The sequence below is a fragment of the Spermophilus citellus genome (assembly GCF_964194105.1).
Source record: "Spermophilus citellus genome assembly, chromosome: 13".
In the NCBI taxonomy this organism is placed as follows: domain Eukaryota; kingdom Metazoa; phylum Chordata; class Mammalia; order Rodentia; family Sciuridae; genus Spermophilus; species Spermophilus citellus.
This window is the reverse complement of record NC_138193.1, coordinates 61,799,187-61,823,728: the sequence shown is the minus strand read 5'-3', so window position 1 is coordinate 61,823,728 and position 24,542 is coordinate 61,799,187. Positions and strand designations below refer to the sequence as shown.

At 35.3% G+C, this 24,542-nt stretch overlaps 1 protein-coding gene across 3 annotated transcripts in view; it reads left to right on the top strand.

Moving 5' to 3' along the window:
- The window catches only part of ACTR2 (actin related protein 2), a 40,640-nt gene that overhangs the window by 5,676 nt on the left and 10,422 nt on the right, over positions 1-24,542 (top strand). The window contains exons 2-8 of one of the 3 annotated variants that reach the window (XM_081264053.1): positions 3,819-3,929; positions 5,917-5,931; positions 10,583-10,798; positions 14,390-14,462; positions 18,904-19,040; positions 20,523-20,672; positions 23,423-23,568. In XM_081264053.1, coding sequence (XP_081120179.1) covers positions 3,819-3,929; positions 5,917-5,931; positions 10,583-10,798; positions 14,390-14,462; positions 18,904-19,040; positions 20,523-20,672; positions 23,423-23,568 — 848 coding nt within the window. Of the gene's footprint in view, positions 1-3,818; positions 3,930-5,913; positions 5,932-10,582; positions 10,799-14,389; positions 14,463-18,903; positions 19,041-20,522; positions 20,673-23,422; positions 23,569-24,542 lie in introns of those variants that run through there. The other 2 variants (XM_081264055.1, XM_081264054.1) reach the window with 2 other exon arrangements.

Genomic DNA, 24,542 nt, shown 5'->3' with positions numbered 1-24,542 from the left:
CTTCTTTTTTTAAAACTTTTTGTAAAGCAGTTAAAATGAGTTTACATTTGTATCTGTAGTTTCAGATCTCAGTTTTTGTTTTAAGGTACTTGACAAATTTTTGTCACTTGAAATAGACTCAAGAATTAAGATATGAGCTACCCATCCGAACAGTTATTATCAGAAAATCTTGGTGTGTTTATTTGCTGCTGTGCCATGTTCTTGTTTCCACTGTGTGTATGTGGCTCGGAATGAGGGGTAGACATGTCAACCTTAGGAGTCTCTTTTGTACACCAGGGTTTACTTAAGCTCTGTTTTAGGCTCCTCCTCCCACCTTCGACTTCTGTTATGATTTCTCATTTAATACAATCATATATTTATATTTAATATGCAGAAAACAGCTCTTATAAACTTATAGATTTTCTCTTCATTCATTATCTAATTTTCTTTGAGAACATTTATATCCATGTTAAGTGAGCATTTTTAGTCAGATGAATGGGTACTTTTGACCCACCCATTTGTTCATTACTTTGAGGTGAGATGTATGAATTTTGAGCAGTGTTTGTTTTTCTTAACTCCGTGCCCCCCACCCCCCATTCACAGTACAGATCAGGCATAGGGCCTGGACTGAGATGTACATAGGATAGGTTTAATCTGCCTCTTTTTCTGTGTAGTCAGTGTAAGGACACAGCCTTTGGTAAGTACCAGGAGGCCCACATTTTATTTATACTGAAATGTAGATTTGGTTGGGGTAACTATAATACTTTTTCTACCTTCTCATATCATTTTTGTTCAGGTGAACTCTATTTTGATTTAAGGACAAAAGAGATTTTGTGATTTAAGAGAGATTTTGTGGGGCTTTTTTCCTTTTAATTCAAACATACTACTAAAAACTACTAGGTATTAATTTTTTTCTCTGTGGTATTTGTTCCTTCAAATCTTTCTTGGTCACATTAATAAATGAATAAGGTCTCCTGAATTTTGCTTAACACTTCTTTGAAATGGAAAATATGTTCTTCATTATTAACCACTGTCAGATGTGGAGGTGGATATGAGCAGGCAGGTTACCTATTACATATGCCCTCATTTCACATTAACTTCTATCTTGAAAGGTGACCCATAAGAATTGTATAGTATAGCTGGGCCTGGTGGCGTACGCTTATAATCCCAGAGGTTCCGAAGGCTGAGATGGGAATTGCAAGTTCAATGCCAGCCTCAGTAAAATAAGCCACTAAGCAGCTCAGTGAGACACTGTCTCTAAATAAAACACAAAATAGGACTGGGGATGTGGCTCAGGGGTTTAGTGCCCCTGAGTTCAGTCCCTGGTACTCCCCTCCAAAAAAAATGTATACAGTATTATACTTTCAGAAATGGGTAGCTATATTTGAAATATGCATATATGTAGCTTAATGGTAAACTGATAAGGACTAGGTTTTGTGGATTTAGCAGAAGGCTTATGAACAGTGTGTTTTATTTAAGTTCTAAAATTAAGCTTAAAGTACAAAGGCAGAAATTAAGATGATATTGGGAATATGAAACTTCCTAATTTGAAACAGATTTTTTCATAAAATTTCAATCTGTTTGAATCATAATTTTAACATTTAAAAGACAAGTAAAATTGTGATGGCAGAATGTTCCAGGTTATTTATAGTTAAATATGGTTCATCAGCATCATTTTCAACAGGTTGCTGTAAAGATATTTGAAGATATTTTATATTTTGGAGGGTTAGTCAAAAGTCAGTGAGTTTAGGATATTGTTAAATTTTACCACATCAAACAACAATTCCTTGTACATAGTTGCTTCCTGTCCCTGATACATTAATATTTTATTTGCACCTTTGTATTATTCTGTGTGTATCATATCCAGGTACTTTCATCCTAATTGAGAAGTATATGGTGCTTGGTGCTATAGTACAATAGATTCTTTCTAAATATTAAATACATAGCCATCCCTGGGTATCCACAGGTGATTAGTTTCAGGGAATAGACACACATTTTCCTTCTCCCTCTGCTCTGCCTCTCCCCTGCCCACTAAGGGCCCTTACATAAAATGGCATAATATTTGCATATGACCTCCAAATATCCTATATACTTTAAATCATCTCTAGATTACTTAGAATACCTAGTACAATGTAAAGAATTTTATGGAATAATGACAAAAATGTGTTCATTTTCAGTACAGATATCATATATAGATACAGATTTTTTTTGGTACCGAAGATTGAACCCAGGAGTGTGCTACATCTGATCACATCCCCAATCCTTTTTATTTTTATTTTGAGACAGGGTCTTGCTAAGTTGCTGAGTCTGGCTTTGAATTTGCGATTCTCCTATCTCAGCCTCCTGAGCTGCTGGGATTATAGGCACGTGCTACCATGCCTGGCTATATTTCCTTTCTTAATATAGCTTCCTTCTCCCACCCTGAATTTTTTTCTTTTTCTCTTTTTTGTGATACTGGAAATTGAAGCCAGGGCACTCTTAATAAAGAGCTATATTCCCGACCCTTTTTATTTTGAGAAAAGGTATCACTAACTTGCCCAGGCTGGCTTTGAATCTGGAATCCTCCTGCCTCAGCTTCCCTGAGTATCTGATATCCAGGCATGTATTGTCACACCCTATGATTTTTAATTCTTTTTCTTTTTTTAATATTTATTTTTTAGGTGTAGATGGATGCAAATAAAGGCAACAAATGCCTTTATTTTTATATGGTGCTGAGGATCGAAACCGGGTCCCGCCCCTACTAGGCGAGTGCTCTACTGCCGAGCCACAATCCCAGCCCTTAATTGTCTTTTTCTTAACAGTGCAGTGTCTGCTCTTAAGAAAAATTATGTTATTAATATTAAAAATCCTTAGTTCTAAGTTTTGCTGTCATTGTTGAACCTCTTAAAATACCAGTTTCTAAGGGCTGGGGATGTGGCTCAAGCGGTAGTGCGCTCGCCTGGCATGCGTGCGGCCTGGGTTCGATCCTCAGCACCACATACCAACAAAGATTTTGTGTCCGCCAAATACTAAAAAATAAATATTAAAATTCATTCTCTCTCTCTCTCTCTCTCTCTCTCTCTCTCTCACTCACTCTTTCTTTAAAAAAAATAAAAATAAATAAAATACCAGTTTCTAAGATAGAAATATTAGAATTAGTGATGTGCCCTTGGAGAAGTACACTATCTGAATGTGAAATTATGTTGCTTTTTTTTAACATTTATTTTTTAGTTGTACATGAACACAGTACCTTTATTTTATTTTCATGTGGTGCTGAGGATCAAACCCAGTGCCTCATGCTAGGCAAGCGCTCTACCTCTGAGGCACAACCCAGCCCAAATTATGTTGCTTTTGTGTTTGTGTGTGTGTGTGTTTGTGTGTGTGCACGTGTGCGTGTATGTGTGGTGCTGGGGATTAAACTCAGGGCCTTGCATATGTTAGGTAGGCAAGTACTCTACCATTGAGCTACATCCCCAGCCCAAAATTATGTTATTGGATATTACTAAACATATTTACTTAAATATAAAAATGTAAGAAGCCAAAAATGATCACTGTATGCCAAGGCTTCTTTAAACATGTTCCAGCATGAAATGTTCATCTTAGCTCCCTGCTGTTGTGGGCCTTTTCCTTTAGTGGGGGCTTTTAGATACTGAGTAAGCAATTAACTGGTAAATAAGTTCGAACGCAGGAAGTAGTGCCATGAAAGAAGTGAAAGGAGATGCTGCTGGAAATAGAGTAGGTGGTTTGAAAGCACTGAAAGTGTAAAATAATGTATGAACACAAAGTGGTGTTTTTCAGATGTTTTTAGATGCATATAGTAAATACCTTCATCCTAACCCACTTTTACTCTTTCCTTCCAGTTTGTGAAGTGTGGATATGCAGGCTCTAACTTTCCAGAACACATCTTCCCAGCTTTGGTTGGAAGACCTATTATCAGATCAACCACCAAAGTGGGAAACATTGAAATCAAGGTAATATTTTTATTTATTGTTAAAGTAACATCAAGACCTGTGAGATGTTTTTTGAATTGTTTTAAAATATGATGCCAGGAAAAGCAAAGGGCGAGGGAAGAATTTCTCATTTTTAATTTATACTAATACCTGAACAAAGGCACAAAAACTGAAGTTAATTTAATGTAATTTTGTTTATGTATGGCTCAATGCCGTTAGTGTCTAGAGTATAATACTTAAGTTTTTTTTTTTTTTACATTGGTGCAAAACACAATCAGTGACTTAAAGTCCTATTACATAATTTAATTTTTTTAAAACAATGAGCCTGATAATTTTATGTCTTTCAATTGAATATATTTTAGTGTCTCTTTGGGACTTTAGTCTTTTTCCCCTCATGTTTTCATGATCTGATCCCCCTACTTTTTTTATGTAGTCAGGAAAACACAGAATGTGAATCTCATTGTTTCCTCTTTTCACTAATAAAATAACTTTTTCCATAATGTGCTGGAGGAACCTGTGCCAATCTTTTGGCCTTGCACTGTTTATCTTACCATAAGGAAAGGAAGCTGGGTTGTCATTGCCTACTCACTATAAATAACCACTAGAGACTCCACATTAAGGATGAGAGGTCTTTCTCCCAAAGGATTAAAAACCAAATGGGAATTACATTATCTTAGAAGAAAGAAAGAACTAGAAGAGAATTAAAAAGGACAGTGGTCACCAATTGAATTTAAATCCTTCAGGTGGCTTAGGGATTAAATTATACAGAATGCAGTAGAATCGAAGGACTTTTTTAGTGAATCCTTTGTGAACACACTAATATTGCTGATCTTTTCAGGATAGTCCTTGGCAAGAATTCAGTGAACAGTTAGGTCATGAATCATTTGAAATATGAGGGTGTACCTCCTGGGACATTTGTGTAAAATATTTAGGGAGGTGATAATAGGTGGTAGAGATTTGCTACTTGGTAGGCCTCTACTGTTAGGATTAGAGAATTGAGTTACACTGTTCTATATTTTTTAAAGACAAAATGGTAATTTATGGCCTCTTTTATGTTACACAAATTAAAATGGCACACTCAGTATAAGGCTTTTTGAAAAAGGGTCTTTTCTTCGGGGAAATATGTGGAATTTCTCATTCTCTTTGTGAACGCCTTCCATTTTGGTTGCATTCTATCATAAATGAACTTCAGCTTGAGATTTAGCTAAAAATAGTAATAAAAACAAACTGCTGTTTGGAAATAAATTTTAATTTAGTATCTGTCTTTTTTTATATTCCTTATGAACAATAAAATTTTTGAGACATAAGATACATTGTGTATAGCCATTTTTGTTCTTCAACATAGGCATAAATAATTACACATCTCTTCATGCCCACTTTCTTGCTTTTTAAGGCCAAGTGATAGAAATCAAACTCATTGATATTCCAATAAAACATTTTTGCCAGAAAATTCCCTAGTATTTGCTAAATGGTTCTGTGTTCTTTTGGCTTGGTTCTTTTCACTCTTACTTTCAAGTTGAATGGTATTTTTAAATAGAAAACAAAGAGACCGGTGTCAAATGTAATTTGAATACTACAGCTTGGACAAACAACTCTGAACCATCTACCTTTCTACCTACCTACTCAGCTATATCTTTGCTGTTGTCATTTGTTCCTTAAAGTTCTTAAATTCAGTAATGAATTAAAGAAACTTGACTTTTTGGAATTTCTGAGCTTTGTAGATAGACTTATATTTGTGTGTCTTGTTAGCTAAAATGTGATGGTAGACTAAAAAAATAGAAATTTAAATTATTTGTTTAGTTAATTTTCATTCAGGAGTAATAACTGTCCATGTTAATTTGGCCCTAATTATTAACTCCATAAAATATAGTAGTACTGCCTCTGACCTCAACCTAATTTGTCTCTGTTGCTTGTATGTTTAAAAATTTCAGTGAGGATTTTATTTAGGCCTTTTCTGACTCTTACTTCTACCTTCTCTTTCTTCACCTTTCTTGACCTGTTGAAGTAGAATAACAAAAAGATGGTAAGTGAGGTTACACACATGCTGTTTGTTTTCCACTTTTGCTTGGTGGGACAGTAGTTGTTGTTTTGTGTCCCTTTAGTATTGGGGAGGGGGGTAATTCCATATTTTTATTTTAAGTACTTTAATTTTTAACCTTTTTTCATTGCTTCAATTTGGTAGCAACTAATTAAGTCCTGTACTTTCCTGATTGCATACAATGGACCAAACAAGCACTAATTACTAACATAGTTTTGAATTGTTTTACTTGTTTTTCTGTAGATGAATGTTATAATTAAAATGGAATGTGGTGTGCATAATGTTAGAAACCAAGGCTTTATACAGGATCAGTGTGATCTGTGAAATTTGGATAAATTCACTTTATTTACTGATGTTAAATTAAACATTACCTATCATACCTTGTGTGTATGTATTTGCATTCAGTATGGTATCATATGTGTACTTAATAAACTGAGTAAAATTTGGATATGCTAATGAATCATAAGTGGAAAAAGAGAAATAAAAGAATGACTTGTTTCCAAATCATCCTTACGGATAAGTCGATTTGACAGCATTATCTGAAGATAAATAAGAAAAAGGTAAAGTGCTTGTAAGGTTTCCATTTCCCCACAAACGAAATTCTCCCACCCCCAAGTAAATACCATTGTAAATACCTTTTTCTTTTCACCTAGAAGCTTGCTGGGCCTATCTCAGATATTTGACTCACTATATTTTTCTATGATAGTCTAAATACTTCTATAGTAATATTTTCAAGGTTTTTTTTGATATAATGTTTGACAGCAACTTTCACAAAGATAAATATCAGGCATTTCTAATTATATATTTTAACTAGTAGCAGTAACTTTGTGAAAATTTATTTTGAATAGATAAAAACATTTAAAAGTGAATATTCCTATATTTTTCCTAAATAAAAATCATGCACTTGTCTTAAAATCCTAAAGAGATTTTTTAAAAAGCTATACCTATAGAGAATAGGGTAGGCTTAAGTTAACAATTCTTTTAAGCAGGATTTGTATGTAGGGATGTAATTGTGGTTTTAAGCTTACATTTGTTCTGTTCTCTATAATTTAAAGTGACATTGTTCACAAGGTTGCTTATCAGATATAATCTATACTATCTGCTTTTGGTAAAGTGTAGGTGCTTTTGAAACAGCTTCCCAGTTACTATGATTTCTCATTCTTTCAAGTAAAAGGTGATGGTTGTGGGGCAGATGGTAAAGACCTAAAGCCTACTCTGATTATTTATAACTTTGTTCTGAGGTATGAGGGAAAGTTACTGAACACATGAACACAACTTTTTTTTTTTTTTTTTTAATCCCCCACCTTTGGTACTAGGGGTTGAACCCAGGGTGCTTTTACCACTAAGCTAATCTCCAGCTCTTTTTTTTTTTTTTTTTTAAATATTTATTTTTTAGTTTTAGGTGGACACAATGTCTTTATTTTACATTTATGTGGTGCTGAGGTTCGAACCCAGGGCCTCGTGCATGCTAGGCAAGCACTCTACCACTGAGCCGCATATTTTACTTTGAGCAAGATCTTGCTAAATTGCCAAGGCTAGCCTTGAACTTTTGATCCTCAAGTATCAGCCACCCATGTGGCATGTGCCACCTCACCTAGCACTTTTTTTTTTTGGAAGGGATATGGGGACTGAACTCAGGGGCACTCAGCCACAGAGCCACATCCCCAGCTCTGTTTTGTATTTTATTTAGAGATAGGATCTCACTAAGTTGCTTAGCACCTCACCATTGTTGAGGCTGGCTTTGAACTGAGATTCTCCTATCTCAGCCTCCCAAACCGCTGGGATTACAGGCGTGTGCCAATGTGCCTGGCTCACCTAGCACATTTTTTACTTTTAAAAGATAATGGGTACTAGGAAAGGTTATGTGTCATAGGATTATTTATTTTTTTGAGAGAGGGTCTTACTAAATTGCTAGACTGACTTCAAACTCTCAATTCTCCTTCCTCAGACTCCTGAGTAGCTGGCATTATTGGCATGTGCTACCAGTGTGGTTTGTTCTAAGCTTTTTGTTTTTTGTTTTTCAATGCTACTAGAATGTGAACCCAGAGGCTCTTTACCACCTAGATACATCCCCATCCCTTTTTATTTTTTACTTTGAGACTGGGTTTCACTAAGTTGCCTATGCCGGCCTTTAACTTGGCGTCCTCTTGCCTTAAGCTCTGGAATAGCTGGGGTTATAAGCAAGCATGCACCCCACACCTGGCATTGAAATTTTACTCAAGAAATTTTGCATTTTTCAAATAAGCTAATACTTATTTTCTTCCATTTAGAATGTCTTATATTTAGAGAGAGTGCACTGAGGATACTCAGTGCCTGATTTTTTTTTTCCCAGTTAATTCTTTATGGTATGTGTGGTTATAGAAGTAGATACACGAACAGGCTTTTTAAAAATTATTTTTTAATTTTGAATCATTTTTTACGAACCTTTATTTTATTTATTTATTTATATGTGGTGCTGACAATCGAACCCAGTGCCTCACACATGCTAGTCAAGCACTCTACTACTGAGCTACAACTCTAGCCCATGAACAGGCTTTTATTTTAAGTTGGCATTAGGTCAGACATACTTAAATTCCTATTGTTGTGTGGAATAAAAATTAAGTACTCTGTTGAAATTAGGTCAGACTTACTCCAAATGGTTGAAATAATAATTATAAACCAAACCAGCTAATATAAAACAAATAATTATCTAATTGATCATACAATACAAGGAGAGTATCTTTGTTATAGAGGAAAGTAAGTAACAAAATTAGGTATTAAGTTAGATTTGTTAATGATCAAAAATAATATATGTGCTTATAAGTATACTTTTATCCCCCTAACATTTTATTAAACAGTGTTTCAGAACACGAACAATGTTAAAAGATCTTTTTTTTTTTTTTTTTTTTTAAACTGGGAATTGAACCCAGGGACATTTTACCACTGAGCTACATTCCCAGCCCTTTTTATGTATTTTTTTCCTTTTTTGTTTTGAGACAAGGTTTTCTTGTTAAGTTGCTTATGGCCTTGCTAAGTTGCTAAGGCTGGCCTCAAACTTGCGATTCTCTTGCCTCAACCTCCTGAGTCCATGAGATGACAGGACTGCACCACCACACCTGGCTGCAGTGCCAAAAGAATGTTATAGTGAAGCTCATATCTGTCACCTGGATTCTGATCTTAATGTATATTATACTGATTTATCATGTCTGTCCAAGTAAATATCCAATAAACCATCATGTGTTTTGATGGATTTTAAAACAGTATGGATGGATTTCAGATATCAGTATTATTTTCCCTAAATACTTCAACATATTCATGCCATTAGTTAGAGTTCACAAGCACAGAATTTTTAGTTTTGCATTTTCTTCCCCTGAAGATTCTAAATAGTTAGTAGTTAAGAAATTTGAATATTAAGTTGTGGGGAAATTAACTTTATAAGAAATTGGTTACGACATGAAGTTTTAATGAGCATCTCTAGTGTGCTTTCACTTTGTTTCCCTTTTTGGTGTTTCATTAGTGGACTTGTCAGAAATCAGTTTTGTTTTTTAATAGGTCTTTACCTTGGTTTTACATCTAATTTTTTCTTAAGTTTAAAACTCACATTTTTCAAAGCTCTGTCTTAAGTCATGTTAACTTTGCTGCTGCTTTTCTTTATTTTCCTGTATTTTGAACTGGTATTAAATGAATAGTAACTATTTCTGATGTTGATTTTCCAAATTGAATTCATCAGCACATATAAAAATTAATATTTAATGTCTCACATACCTAAGTTCTAAATAAGTCTTAATTCTAGGACATTGTTAGCCTTATTATACAGAGTTTGATTTTTTTTTTTAAATGTGGGTCATCTTAAATATGCATTCACTGGAGACAAGAGTTGTGAGTATTATGTTTACTCTGTGATAGCATAGATTTCTAGTATTAGACTTTAAGATTGAAAATGTTGTCCTTGAGATTATTTTTAAAAATGAGTTGTTTCCTTATGTTTTTAATTTTTCATATTGATACAGATTTTTCATTCATCTCGATAAAGTATATGTAGAAATTTTATTTAAATTTTAATTCAGACATCTGGAGAGAAGTTTGTGAAATTTACAAGTTAATTGGTACATATATGCATTACTGTAGAGTAATAATCATTTTTGCTTCTTTCAAAATTATGTTTTGTAGTACTTAACATTTATTATTTTGATATATAGTACAAAGAAATGTGCTGCATGCATTGAGCATTTTCCTACAAGTTTTTTTTTTTTTTTTCCCTGATGTGCTATTTCACATATCACAGGACTTATTTTTTGAACATTTGAGCAAAAGAAACAGATGAAACCTCATACAAAACCCTCCAAAATATGAAAATATGGGGTTTATTTGTGCTAATGTTCTTCTTTTGGAAACATATATATTAAAGGTAAGGTCAATTTATTGATTTAAACCATGTAGTACATAAAAATTTATTATCCATGATTAAACTTTGCAAGACATTGTTCTTAAAAAAAAGATTTTTAACTTGTGGAATAAAAACTTTATCTGAAAAGCGTCAGAAAGACTAAAATTAATTATTCCCAAGTTTTCAGAAATATCTTGGGAATATAATTTTTTGAAGCTGCTTTATATAAAAATTTGACTGGTTTTAAACTTTGATATTATCATTTTCTAGGATCTCATGGTTGGTGATGAGGCAAGTGAATTACGATCAATGTTAGAAGTTAACTATCCTATGGAAAATGGCATTGTACGAAATTGGGATGACATGAAACATCTGTGGGATTATACCTTTGGACCAGAGAAACTTAACATAGATACCAGAAATTGTAAAATCTTACTCACAGAACCTCCTATGAACCCAACCAAAAACAGAGAGAAGATTGTAGAGGTAAGTTTTTAGATGGGATATGCATATGTGTGTCTTTGTGATGTTATATTAAATCAAAAATTCTTTTTTCTTACCATAGTTCCTATGGATAAAGGGAATAAAAATAATTTATTTTGCATTTTCTACAGTTTGACCATTCCTAATATGTAATCTAAAACTTTTTGAGCATGGCATGATGCTTAAGAAGTTTTGGACTATGCAGCATTTTAGATTTTGGAATTTTGGATTAGATGCTCAACTGGTAAAGTCTTAATATTCAATGCCTGAAACGCTTCTGGTCCCAAGCATTTCAGATAAGGGATACTCAACTTGAATATGCTAGTCTTTATTACTCTAAGTGGGATATATTAATAAACAAAATCCTGATGATGTGAAGTTTATATTTTAGCAGGGGAATATAGGCTTTTTGTTGTTGTTGTTGTTGTTGTTGTTAGGACATAATAGGTGCTAAAGGAAAAACTATAGAGTAAGTTAAGGAAAGTGGGCAGTTGCAGTTGTAGACAAGTTGTGGTAATAGGCCTCTATCTAAAAATGATGTTTAAACAAAGACTGGTAAGGGAATTAGCCAGGATATAAAGGGGAAGAGCCTTGCAGGCAGAAAGGAATAGCCAATGTAAGTCTTAAAGTTGGAACATTTTGGCTTTTTTTTTTTTTTTTAGAGAGAGAGAATTTTTTTAATATTTATTTTTTAGTTTTCGGCGGACACAACATCTTTGTTTGTATGTGGTGCTGAGGATCGAACCATGGCCGAATGCATACCAGGCGAGCGCGCTAACGCTTGAGCCACATCCCCAGCCCCATTTTGGCATATTAGGGGATCAGCCAGAGAGTTAGTGTGACTGTAGAGTGTGGTTGATGGAAGAACACAAAGAGATAACATTGGATAAGGAACATGATTGCCTTGTAGGCTAAAACAGGGAACTACACTTTTACTCTGAGTGAAATGAGGGATACTTACAGGGAAGAAATGCTGATTCAGATTTCTTTTTCTTTTTTTGGCTGCTGTGTTGTGAGTATACCATAGGGAGGCAAAGGTGAAAAAGAGGGGCTGGGGATGTGGCTCAAGCGGTAGCGCGCTCGCCTGGCATGCGTGCGGCCCAGGTTCGATCCTCAGCACCACATACCAACAAAGATGTTGTGTCCGCCGAGAACTAAAAAATAAATATTAAAAATTCTCTCCCCCCCCCCCACTCTCTCTTTAAAAAAAAAAAAAAGGTGAAAAAGAGACCAGTTTGAAGATTTTCAATTATTTAGGCAAATGATAATGATGGCACCTTGAGAGGTGGCGCATACCTGTAATCCCAGCGGCTCAGGAGGCAGAGAGAATCGGGAGTTCAAAGCCAGCCTCAGCAAAAGCAAGGAGTTCAAAGCCAGCCTCAGCAAAAGCAAGGCGTTAAGCAACTCAGTGGAACCTTGTCTCTAGATCAAATACAAAGATAGGGCTGGGGGCTGGGGATGTGGCTCAAGCGGTACCACACTCTCCTGGCATGCATTTGGCCCGGATTCGATCCTCAGCACAACATACAAAGACGTTGTGTCCGCCGAAAACTAAAAAATAAAAATATATTAAAAAAAAAAAAAGATAGGGCTGGGGATGGGGCTCAGTGGTCCAGTGCCCCTGAGTTCAATCCCCGGTACCAAAAAAAAAAAAGATAATGATGGTTAAGATCAGGGATAACAGCAGAAGTATGAGAGGTGATCAGATTATGTATAGGAATTTTCTGATGCTTTGGATGTGGGGTTGTCAGGAAGGTTCTGACTTTAGTAACTAGAGGACATAGTTACCATCAGCTAAGAATTTAAGGCAAATGATCGGGAGTTCAGTTTTGATATGTTAAGTTTAAGGCTGTCATTAGACATCAAAGCAGAAATGTCAAAGATACAGTTGTAGATACAAGATCGAGTTCAGGCTGGAGATATAAACTTGAGAGCCTTCAGGATCATACTGTTTGCCACAGTGAGAGTAGACAGGGGTAAAAAGGCTAAAAACCAGAGAGATCGGAGAATCCAGCGGGAAACTGAGAAGACAAGTACAGTAAAACAAAGAAGTATGGACTTCTTTGAGAAGAAAGAAAGAGCAGGAGAGCTACATTTCTAATACGTAAAGTTTCAAGTTTTTCTTTCATTTTGTTATATGATGTAGAAACTTTTGATAACTTTCTACATCTTAGTAGCTTGCTATTTGCTATGCAATGTAAATGAACCAATTTTTACATAATTTGTTTTACGCTATGAATATATTTAGATGTTGAAGGAAATTTTGGAAAAGGGTTAGAAGAAATTTCCTGTTAGATGACATTTTATAGTTTTAGACAATGAAAACTCAAATTTTTTTTGTTGTTTTTTTGAATGGACAGGCTCAAGTGGTCCTCCTGTTGGTAGCCTCCTGGGTAGCTAGAGACTAGGTATTCATTACCGTTTCTAGCTAAAACTTAATTTTTGTATTAAGTTTTGTACACTGTTTTTGTGGGGCGGGGGGGGGGGTCTTGCTGAGGATTTACCCAGGGGTTTACGTATGCTAAGCAAGTACTGTACTACTGAGCCACATCTGCCACCCACAAGTACTTGGATAGTCTTATAAATATAAATAAATTTTTTTCCTTATTTAATTTATTTCTTCTTTTTTTTTCTTTTATAAATAAATTTTAACAGACTTTCAAGTTGGTATGTGCACATTTATAATATGAATTTAAGTTCTATATAATTCTCATTGTGATCCATTTTAAAATTTGTAAGTATCTAGATATTCATAGTGACAGTTGACCCTATGAGTCATGCTCACTAGAGACTATTGGTAAAAGAAATGCAAGTTATTCCAGCTGACCTAGGCTGCAGAGAATAAGTGTGACTGGAGAGGGCAAAAGGAAACTCCCTCCTCCTGTGTAGTTCATGGGGAGGAGAGAGGAGTTATAGGCTTGGTTCGATGGTGGGACCATCTGCTCTGCAGCTAAGCAATTTCTTTATCTGCCATCTTATTAACACAGTTAATAAAAGTCTTCATCTTCTCATTTTATTTCATGATTTTAGGGTGTGTGTGTGTGTGTGTGTTGTTTGTAGGAATTGGTTGGATCCAGGGCCCCTTGCATGCTAGGCACTCTACTATTAAACTGCATCCCCAACTCTACTTCTTTGTTTTTTAATATTTTTTTTAGTTGTAGTTGGGCACAAAATCTTTATTTTTTTATGTGGTGCTGAGGATTGAACTCAGAGCTTCACATGTGCAAGACAAGCACTCTACCACTGAGCCACAACCCCAGTCCATACTTCTTTGTTTTTAACTGCAAGGGTTGAAGTGCAGGAAGCTTTCTGTCACACTAATTAGCCACTAATTATAATACTCTCAGAAATCTTTGTTTTGTAGCACTTATGAATGCTTGGAGATTTAGTATGTATCTAAAAAATTATGATCAGCATTGGAGCTCTGTGACAGCAGGACTTTATAGAGGCAGGAGAAACTGTTTAGAATGGATGATTGTTCAGGTCCCTTTAATTCTATTTGGTCAACTGATCCTCTCTATGAGCATAAAGAAAGCATATAAATATATATTATGCATCTTTGTAAATACCACTTTTTTTTTCCTACATTTTCAGGTAATGTTTGAAACTTACCAGTTTTCTGGTGTGTATGTAGCCATCCAGGCAGTTCTGACTTTGTATGCTCAAGGTAGGTAATACTTAACTGTTAGAAAAATTAATTCACCATTAATCTTATGCCAGAGAAATTTGATTTCTCATTAAGTTACAAATCCCAGAAAAATCACATTATTTATATACCACACTTTGAAATATTTTCACAATTTGTTATTTCTCAAATAAAATATCATATACTTTTATTTGCTTTACTGCACAGGAAAATTTAAAGCAATTCACCAATTTTTGGTGAAGGGGGCCAGTGCTAGGGATAGAATCCAATGTCTTAAGCATACTAGAGAAGTTCTTTGCCACTGAACTACATCCCCAACCCAAGACCAGTTTGAAAAAAAGGATATTCCCTCTTAAGCTATTTTAATTTTTTATGCAGAAGAAAATAAAATGGAATTATCTTAACAATTGGCTTGAATTTAAAAAATACACACAAACACACACACACACATATCTAATAGGTTAGAATAAAAATCAGACTTGTCAAGATATAAAATAGGAGGAATAAAAGGGAAAAGAAGGACATTTGGGATTCGTATTTTTTGAGGTGGATTTAATGAAAGACTGGTGGCAGACACTGGAACTTTGACTTTGTGACTCTAGAAAGGAAAACAAGTCAGGACAGAGAACAAAGAAATGTAAAGCTTTTATTAGGGCTTCTCATAAGAGAAAAACTGGGCAGCCTCTGGAACAAAGGGAGTTTTATTCCTGTGAAAGGGCTGTTTGGAAGGAGAGGGTAAGGCTTAGGAATGTTAATTGGCTTTAGGTACCTTTCAAAAGTGTGCTTTTCTTTTCCTGTGAGAGCATCTTAACTCTGAGGAAGGCACTGTCAGCAGTCATCATGGAAGAGTCTTGACAGGTTTTCATACTAATGCCACATTCTGTATAAATATCTCTGTCTTGTGATAAGGATGAGATGTTATAGCTGTTAAGAGAACACATGGGTGGGAAATGGAAGAGAACACAAAATCATGGCAAATAACAATTTAAGGGCTCAGTCCTTAGCAGTTTTAATCTTTTGTGTTGTCAGAGAGTCAGGGCAAGAGTGTTTTGGCCCTAATGATGCACCTGGTCTCTGAAGCTGATATGGTTGTTTGAAGGGGGTGGGTAAGGCATGTACCAAGCTTTTAATAGTTAACAAGTTATGAATGAAGGTGAGAGAAGAGAGAAAAAACATTATACTATCTTTTAATGACTGTCAGGCCATGAGTTAATAAGGCCCAGGAGTGCATTTGCTCTTTATCCCTGTGGTGGTCTGTTTCAGATCTACTATGTTCTCTTGGTATTGCCATACCCTGCCTTCTTGTTTATTGAGAATCAGATAGTGTCCATGTGGGGAAAGCCCTTTATATTTTGATGACTTTGTAAGTTCAACAAGAACTATTGAGAATTTATGGTGCTATCAAATATGTGCCAAGGAGTCTTTTAGGCATTGAAGTAAAAAATGCCCTCAAGTGATATCGCCGGTTATCGGGTGACAAGCCTTGCTTCCCCACATGTTGAAGTTTGAACATTAGAGAAGCACACGGAGACAAGCATATGATGCAGAGTTTATTTAAAAATGGGTAACATAGACTTCTCCCGTGAGGGAGAAGGGGGCCATAACTGGTATCATGGTATCCCAAGAGGCGAGGTGTTCTGCCTTTCCCCCCTTATCTTTCTCCTTCCTGCTTATATGACTAGGCCCAGGAATGCTCCTTGGGATGGCCAAAAGGTGGGAAACAGGTGGACTGAAGGGGGAAGGGCAGGATGGAGTAGACAGGGACACATTAACAACCTTAAAGCAGCTCCCTGGGACAGGTTACCTTGGCAACAGGTTGGAGCAGGGGCAGGTTCTTGATAAGATTCCTCAGGGGACAGTCTCCAACTTCCCAGACTCACTCAAAATTGGCCTCCTTGACCTGACCTGACTCGATTTACCTATCTACACTGACTGCCTATCTAATTCTGGCTTCACAAGGAACTTATGGGGAGAACAAAAATTCAGAAATAAAGAATTTAACTTTATGGTGATTTATTTGATTTTACTCATAGGTTAGTAAAAACTTGGAAAATACATTTCGGGTTTAAAAAATACCTTTTGTACTATATATAGATACATAGAAAATACTTGGGTTGAATTTTTTTTTTTTTTAATATTTATTTTTAAGTTTTCAGCGGACACAACATCTTTGTATGTGGTGCTGAGGATCAAACCCAGGCCACACGCATGCCAGGCGAGCACGCTACCGCTTGAGCCATATCCCCAGCCCTTGGGTTAAATTTTTAAAGAAGCTTTATTTATTCACGAAATGTAGTGTGTGTCTTGCACTGTTTAGAACAAAGAATATAGCAGAGAAAGAGACATGGTCTCTTTGTCCTTAAGGTGATTTTAGTCCAGCTATGAGAAACTTTTCCTTTGAAGGAGGAGGAAAAAAAATCACTTTCGTATAAGGGAGGGAGTGCTTGTCTGCAACTAGGTAATTTTATTTCATTTCTTAAAAACAACTTTCAGGCCAGGCTCAGCAGCACACACCTGTAATCCCTGCCACGAAGGAGGCTGATGCGGGAACATACAAGTTAAAGGCTAGCATCAGCAACCTAGTGAGATACTAAGCAACCCTGTCTCAAAATGAAAAATAAAAAGGGCTGTGGATATAGCTCAGTGATAGAGCCCTGGGTTTAATCCTAATACCACAGGTAAAAAAAAAAAAAATATATATATATATATCAATTTAAAAATGGAGGTATTTGTCGGGCATGGTGGTGCTTGCCTGTAATCCCTAGCAGCTTGGGAGGCTGAGGAGGATCTATAGTTCAAAGCCAGCCTTAGCAACGGTAAGGCACTAAGCAACTCAGTGAGACCCTGTCTCTAAATAAAATACAAAATAGGGCTGGGGATGTAGCTTAGTGATTGAGTGCCCCTGAACTCAATCCCTGGTACCCAACACATAAAAAAAAAAAATGGAGGTAGTTGAATAAGTTTATTAAAAAACAATTAGATACTATAGCACATGCAAACTTACACTAATAAGAAAGAGGAAGAGAGCCTATTTAGGGATAAGTAAATAGTAAAGTAAGAGTAAACTTATAAATAATGTATATTTTGGTTTAATTTTTTTCTATTAAAAAATATAAGGAAAAAAGGGCTGGGGATATAGCTCAGTTGGTAAAAAGTACTTGCCTTGCATGCACAAGGCCCTGGGTTCAATTCCCAGCACCACAAGAAAAAACATACATATATGAAAAAAAAAGTTTTTTCCCCCTGTTGCAGAAGGTGGAACACTAACTCTTTGCAGCCATTTTTGTTTTCCTATAGAACACATGAGAAGCCAAGTGGCTTCTCTGCTATTCTTTTATTATAAAGTAGAACCAGCAGTGTTTTTCTGGTTTTTGGTGAATAATTGAACTAATGCTTTGTCTAGACAAGCTTAATTGTTTCTCAGTAGTCTAGCCATCCAGTATTAATAGACATTTCTAAAATAACCATTTTGAATGTGCTGTGTGTCCAAAAAACAGTAAGGAATTATATGATTTCAACAGGTTGACAGGCCAACTTGTTATTTTGTGCAGTTTTTACAATTTTTTTTAATATTTATTTTTTAGTTTTAGGTGGACAGAATATCTTTATTATTATTTTTTTTTAATGTGGAGCTGAGGATCAAACCCAGTGCCTCACGCATGCCAAGTGAGCGCACTACCACTTGAGCCACATCCAAAGCCCCAGTGTTTTTTCACAGTGATTTTTAAAGAAGTTATCCATGATACTTTAGAAAAGTTTACTTTTAGTAAAGTCAGGGATCAAGATTAAGTTGGAGGAGCTGGGGTTGTGGCTCAAGTAGTAGAGTGCTTGCTTAGCACCTATGAGGCACTGGGTTCGATCCTCAGCACCACATAAAAATAAAATAAAGATATTGTATCCACCTAAAACTAAAAAATAAAAAAAATTTTTTTAAAAGATTAAGTTGGAGGAGCCAGGTGCAGTCACACCTGTAATCCCAGCAAATTTGGAGGCTGTGTCAAGAGGATTACAAGTTCAAGGCCAATCTCAGCAACTCAACTAAGCAAGTTAGTGAGACCCTGTCTGAAAAATAAAAGGGGCAGGGATGTGACTCAGTGGTAAGATACTCATGGATTCAATCCCCAGTATAAAAAAAAAAAAAAAAGAAAAAAGGCTAAATTGGAAGGAAAAATTAAGAATTGTACTGAGCTTTAGTAATTTAGGTCTCAGGGTTTGTTTCTTTCCATTTCCTTAGGGAGGAGAGACATGATTATACTAAAAGTCTCACAAGAGAACACTAACTTTAATATCTATGTATTAGAAACAAATTGCAAAATAAGTAAATAAAAAAGAAGTGCTGACTTCTACTAGACCTTTCTCATTTGGTTAATTTTCTCATTTGACTTCTACACTATATTGAAACTTGTCATCTTCAATTTTTCTGACTTGGCTTTTTATTTAAAACCTCCTGGTTTTTGTGCAGGTTTATTGACTGGTGTAGTGGTGGATTCTGGAGATGGTGTAACTCACATTTGCCCAGTGTATGAAGGTTTTTCTCTCCCTCATCTTACCAGGAGACTGGATATTGCTGGGAGGGATATTACCAGATATCTTATCAAGGTAAGTGAAAGGAAAATACCATGGAAACTAGTTTTTGTAGTTTGTTTACTGATTTAACACAAAATTCAGTGTATAAGGATTCTAGATAATCTCCATCAGAGAAGTTACCCAGTTATCCATTATTCATGTAAAAATACACATAAGATTTCCATATATGATTTCTGGTATACTAATAAGAATATATTATTTGCTACTATTGAGAAATGCTGACTGTGCATCAACATAGGTTGCATTAAGTCTTTACCTTGACATTGGGTTCCTTTAGTCTCATTTACAGTAATCCTCTTCATGTAAGGAGATGAAATTAATGAGATTTTTTTTTTAATATTCAGTTTTTGGTGGACACAATATCTTTATTGTGCCTCAAGCATGCTAGGTGAGTGCTCTACCTCTGAGCCACAATCCCAGCCCAAATTAATGAGAATTTTAATACTCATTCTAGGCCCAAATTCTTAGGTAACCAGCAGAGTTTCTGTGGGTCTTATTTTGAATATAAACACAAAGATTAGAGGACTTCACAAAGTCTAGTTGTGTTTATGAGGCTTATTAAGTTATTTTCTCTAGGTAGTTTGCTTTTTTAATATTTCTTATCACTTAAGAAATGAAGAGCTAGGTTCACTGGCACATGTTTGTAGTCCTACATGCTTGGGCTGAGGCAGATCACTTGTACTTAGGAGTTCAAGGCTGGCCTGGGCAAAATAACCAGACCCCATCTCTAAGAAAACAGAGTGAGGGAGGAAGAAGTATAAACTAAGAGATTCAAGTATCCCGACAATTTTTATTCACTTAACAAATTCTGTTGGCCTACCAATAGTGCCAGACATGGTACTGAAAGTCAAAGATAAAACTCTCTAGGACCTGGGGAATTTTATAAACATGGCATTGATAGAATAAGCAAATTGCAGGCTACAGAAGTCTACTACTGGGGCTGGGGATGTGGCTCAAGCGGTAGCGCGCTCGCCTCGCATGCGTGCGGCCTAGGTTCGATCCTCAGCACCACATACCAACAAAGATGTTGTGTCCGCCGAGAACTAAAAAATAAATATTAAAAATTCTCTCTCTCTCCTCTCTCATTCTCTCTCTCTCTCTCTCTCTCCCCTCTCTCACTCTCTCTTTAAAAAAAAAAAAGAAGTCTACTACTAACATAGTATTTATTCATTATGTAGTTTTGATTGTTCATGAGCACTAAACGTAAGTACACAAACAGTACTCTTTTTTAAAACTTTTTTCTAATTTATTTTACCAAATTATTATTCATGAACTGTTAATTTTTTTACTCTCTGTGAAATTGAAATATATATCCTCTTAAAGCAGATAAAATTCCTACTTCCAAAATATTCAGTAGGAACCGAGGATACACTGCCATTGTATTTGCAATTGATGTGTCATTTTATGAGCATTAATATCTTTTGCAGAGTAGAACTCATTACGGTCTATTATGAACCTTCTGCTGTGTTTTCTTTCTTTCTTTTTTTGTACCAGCTGCTTCTGTTGAGAGGATACGCCTTCAACCATTCTGCTGATTTTGAAACGGTTCGCATGATTAAAGAAAAACTGTGTTATGTGGGATACAATATTGAGCAGGAGCAGAAACTGGCTTTAGAAACCACAGTATTAGTTGAATCCTATACAGTAAGTATATCTAGTGTATAATATAGATTCAGTTTAAAAATGAACAGGCATAGTTATTGATAACAATTTAAGGAGGTTATCTTCATCAGCTTTTTATTTTGTTTTGTTTTTATAGTGCTGGGTTTGAACTAGGGTTTTGAATGAGCCCCAAATAGTTATTTTTAAAGTAATTATAAATGTTTATAATTTTTTTGTTATGATACTGTTCCAAATACACAATAAAATCTACTTTATAACTTAATGATCTCCAAATTTGCCTTTGAGATTCATTCTTGAAATCTTCTCTCAACAGTTTCTGTAGATTTCTTATTTGCCATTTACCTGAATTTTTTGGAAAGAAAGTGGCACAAGGCAAATGATAAGAGAACTAAAAATGAAAATCTTCCCTTCTTTTTCAAACAATTTGAGATAGGTTACAAAAATACATAGAAGTGTAAAAATAGTAAACTAGTGAGTAAATAAAAAGTACAAGTCTGGGTGAACAAATATAAGATATGTGTAATTTCTCTGCACGTATCTGTAAATAACTTCAGCAGCCACTGTTTTAAGGAATATGTTTGTTTTGTGCTTCATTGTCATTTTAAATATAAATAATAAATATAATTAGAAAACTATAGTTACAGTATGATTATAAATTTATGTATTACTTATCAATAAGTATTCTGTTAAAATATGAATATAAAGAAAATTCTGATATCTCAGAAATGCATCTAATGCCAGCATTCATGAACATATATTGTTGCTTATATCAATCCAGTAAGTTGTCAGGTGTAATATAAGAGTTTCTACTTCACATTTCTGATTTAATTAAATATAAACATGGTGTGACCTAAGAGTTTTCTACACAGGTCATGATATGATATGGGATCTGTTATTTAAATCTTACTGGTTTAAACTAAAATTGTATTCAGCAGTTTTTTAAGAATTTATATCCTGATAGGATATAACAAAATAGCCTATAAAAAGTAGTCTACGTCAGTGTTCACTTTTTTGATGGTGAACATTTTTTGGATTAAATTATTTGAGAATTAGTACACATAAAGTATTGAGATAGCAAAATAAATAGTATCTAAGCTGGACATGGTGGTGCAAGCCTGTGATTCCACCTATTTAGGAAGCTAAGGCAAGAAGTTTGAGGTCAGCCTAGGCAATTCAGTAAGAACTTGTTTCAAAATAAAAAATTTAGGCTGGGAATATGGCTTAGTGGTAGAGTGTTTGCCTAGCATGCATGAGGCCCTGGGTTTGATCCTCAGCACCAAAAAAAAAAATTTTTTTTTAAAGGGTTGGAGATATAACACAGTGGTAGAGTGTAATAGTTTCACAGACTAGTTATTTGGTGAAAGAAATCTATTTATTTATTTAATAGGCATAATATCTTTATTTTATTTATTAATTTTTATGTGGTGCTGAGAATCCAACCCAGTGCCTCATACATGCTAGGCAAGTGCTCTATCACTCAGCCCCAGCCCCAGCCCGAAAGAAAATTATTAAAAATGTTTATTGTGAGCTGGGCATGATGGCACAAGCCTATAATCCCAGCAACTTGAGGCTCAGACAGGAGAATCACAAGTTTGAGGGTGTCCTCAGGAACTTAGTAAAGCCCTAAGCATCTTAATGAGACCCATTTATTTTTATTTAAAAAATTAAAAAAAAAAATTTTTTTTAAAGGGACCAGGGGTGGGGCTCAGTGGTTAAGCACCTCTGGGTTCAATCCCCAGTACCAAAAAAAAAAAAAAGTTGTGTATGAAATCACAAATGTATTGAAAATTTAAAACAATAAGCATTAACACATACCAGCAATGAGAATTTAGTAGTTGTTCAATACTGCTTTGCTGCACACAGATGGATGTCAGGCACATATGTACTGATGAGTTCTCTAAGAACTTCCTGCTATTTGGGAGCATGGCGTACTTGTTTTTTTGTTTTGTTTTGTTTTGTTTTTGGTACCAGGGATTGAATCCAGGGGTGCTGTTTTCTATTTTTTATTTTGACGATAGGGTCTTGCTAAGTTGCTTAGGGCCTTACCAAGTTGCTGAGGCTGGCTTTGAACTTGTGATCTTCCTGCATCAGCCTCTTCAGTCACTGGGATTACAGGCATGCACCATCGTGCCCAGCTGTGACATACTTTTTTTTTTTAATGGACACAATATCTTTATTTATTTTTATGTAGTGCTGAGGATTAAACCCAGTGCCTCACACGTGTGAGACAAGCACTGTACCACTGAGCTACAGCCTCAGCCCCTGTGACATACATTTTTAAATGTAAAATAGAGCATAATAATAAGAATCTAAATAAATTTTTATTTCCCTTTTTAAAAAAGCCTTTTAGGAAAGGAAAAAAAACCGAGAGAAATGAATTACAGTAGATGGGGTAGAGGGAGAAGATGGGAGGGGAGGGGAGGGGGGATAGGAACAGATAGGAAGGGCAGCAGAATACAACAGACACTAGTATGGCAGTATGTAAAAACGTGGATTGTAACCGATGTGATTCTGCAATCTGTATACGGGGTAAAAATGGAAGTTCATAACCCACTTGAATCAAATGTATGAAATATGATATGTCAAGAGCTTTGTAATGTTTTAAACAACTAATAAAAAAGTTTTAGAAAAAAATTAATTGCTTTTAACAATTTTAGTTATAGAATATACTAATGTATCTGGAGAATACTGTAAAGTACTAATGTTTAAAAGTACTGACGTTCTGGAGAATATTTGGCTGAGACTGGTACCTGGTTATTCTTTGTTTCTAGCTCCCAGATGGACGCATTATTAAAGTTGGGGGAGAGAGATTTGAAGCACCAGAAGCTTTATTTCAGCCTCATTTGATCAATGTTGAGGGAGTCGGTGTTGCTGAATTGCTATTTAACACAATCCAGGCGGCTGACATTGATACCAGGTACATTAGAAATGATGGTTTCCAAATTATTTATCAGAAATGAATCTATTTATCAGTAGTTAGAATGAACAAGTTGTCTGTTATCTCATGTTATTAAACACATTTTTGATAGGACAGTACTGGATGTTGAATAACATATAATACATGATTGTGTCTCAGAAGCCACTTTCTTTTTTCCACGTTTTTTATTGGTACTTTATGATTACACGTAATGGGGAGATTTGTTATTACCTATTCATACATGCACGTGATGTAAACAATATAATTTGGCCAATATCGTTCCTCAGTATTTCCCCTTTCCCTTCCCTCTTTCCTACCTGTTGTCCCTTTTCTCTACCTACTGATCTCCCTTTTTTTTCCAGCAGATTCCCCCCTTCTTTTCCTTCTTCCTTTCTAACTTCCACATAAGAGAAACCATATCATTCTTGACTTTCAAGAAGCCACTTTGTACTTATTTTGAATTTAATACCTACAGAAAACTCGTCCGTGTTCATTGTTTTAGTAATTTTAATGTTCTATACATTTGCTTTATCATTCTTTTTTTCTCCAAAACCATTTGAGAGTAAGTCAAATGCATCAGTTCTCTTTACCAGTTTGTTTCCTAAGAAAAGAAAGTACTCTCTTAGAAAGTCACAATGTGGCTGTCAAGTTTATAAGAATTAATTAATTTTTTAATACTGGAAATTGAACCTAGGACCTCTGCACTGATCTCCAGCCCTTTTTATTTTTTATTTTGAGACAGAATCTTGCTAAATTGCCCAGGCTGGCCTCAAACTTGCAAACCTTCTGCCTCAACCTCCTGAGCCGCTGAAATTACACGTGTGCACCACTGTGCCCGGCTCTCTTAATCACCTTTTATCTGGTACAGTTGTTTGTCTTTCATGGCATTGACATTTTTGCAGACTACAGGCCAGTTATTGTAGAGAATTTCTCTTATTTGTGTTTGTCTATTTTCTTATAGTTAGATTCAAGAT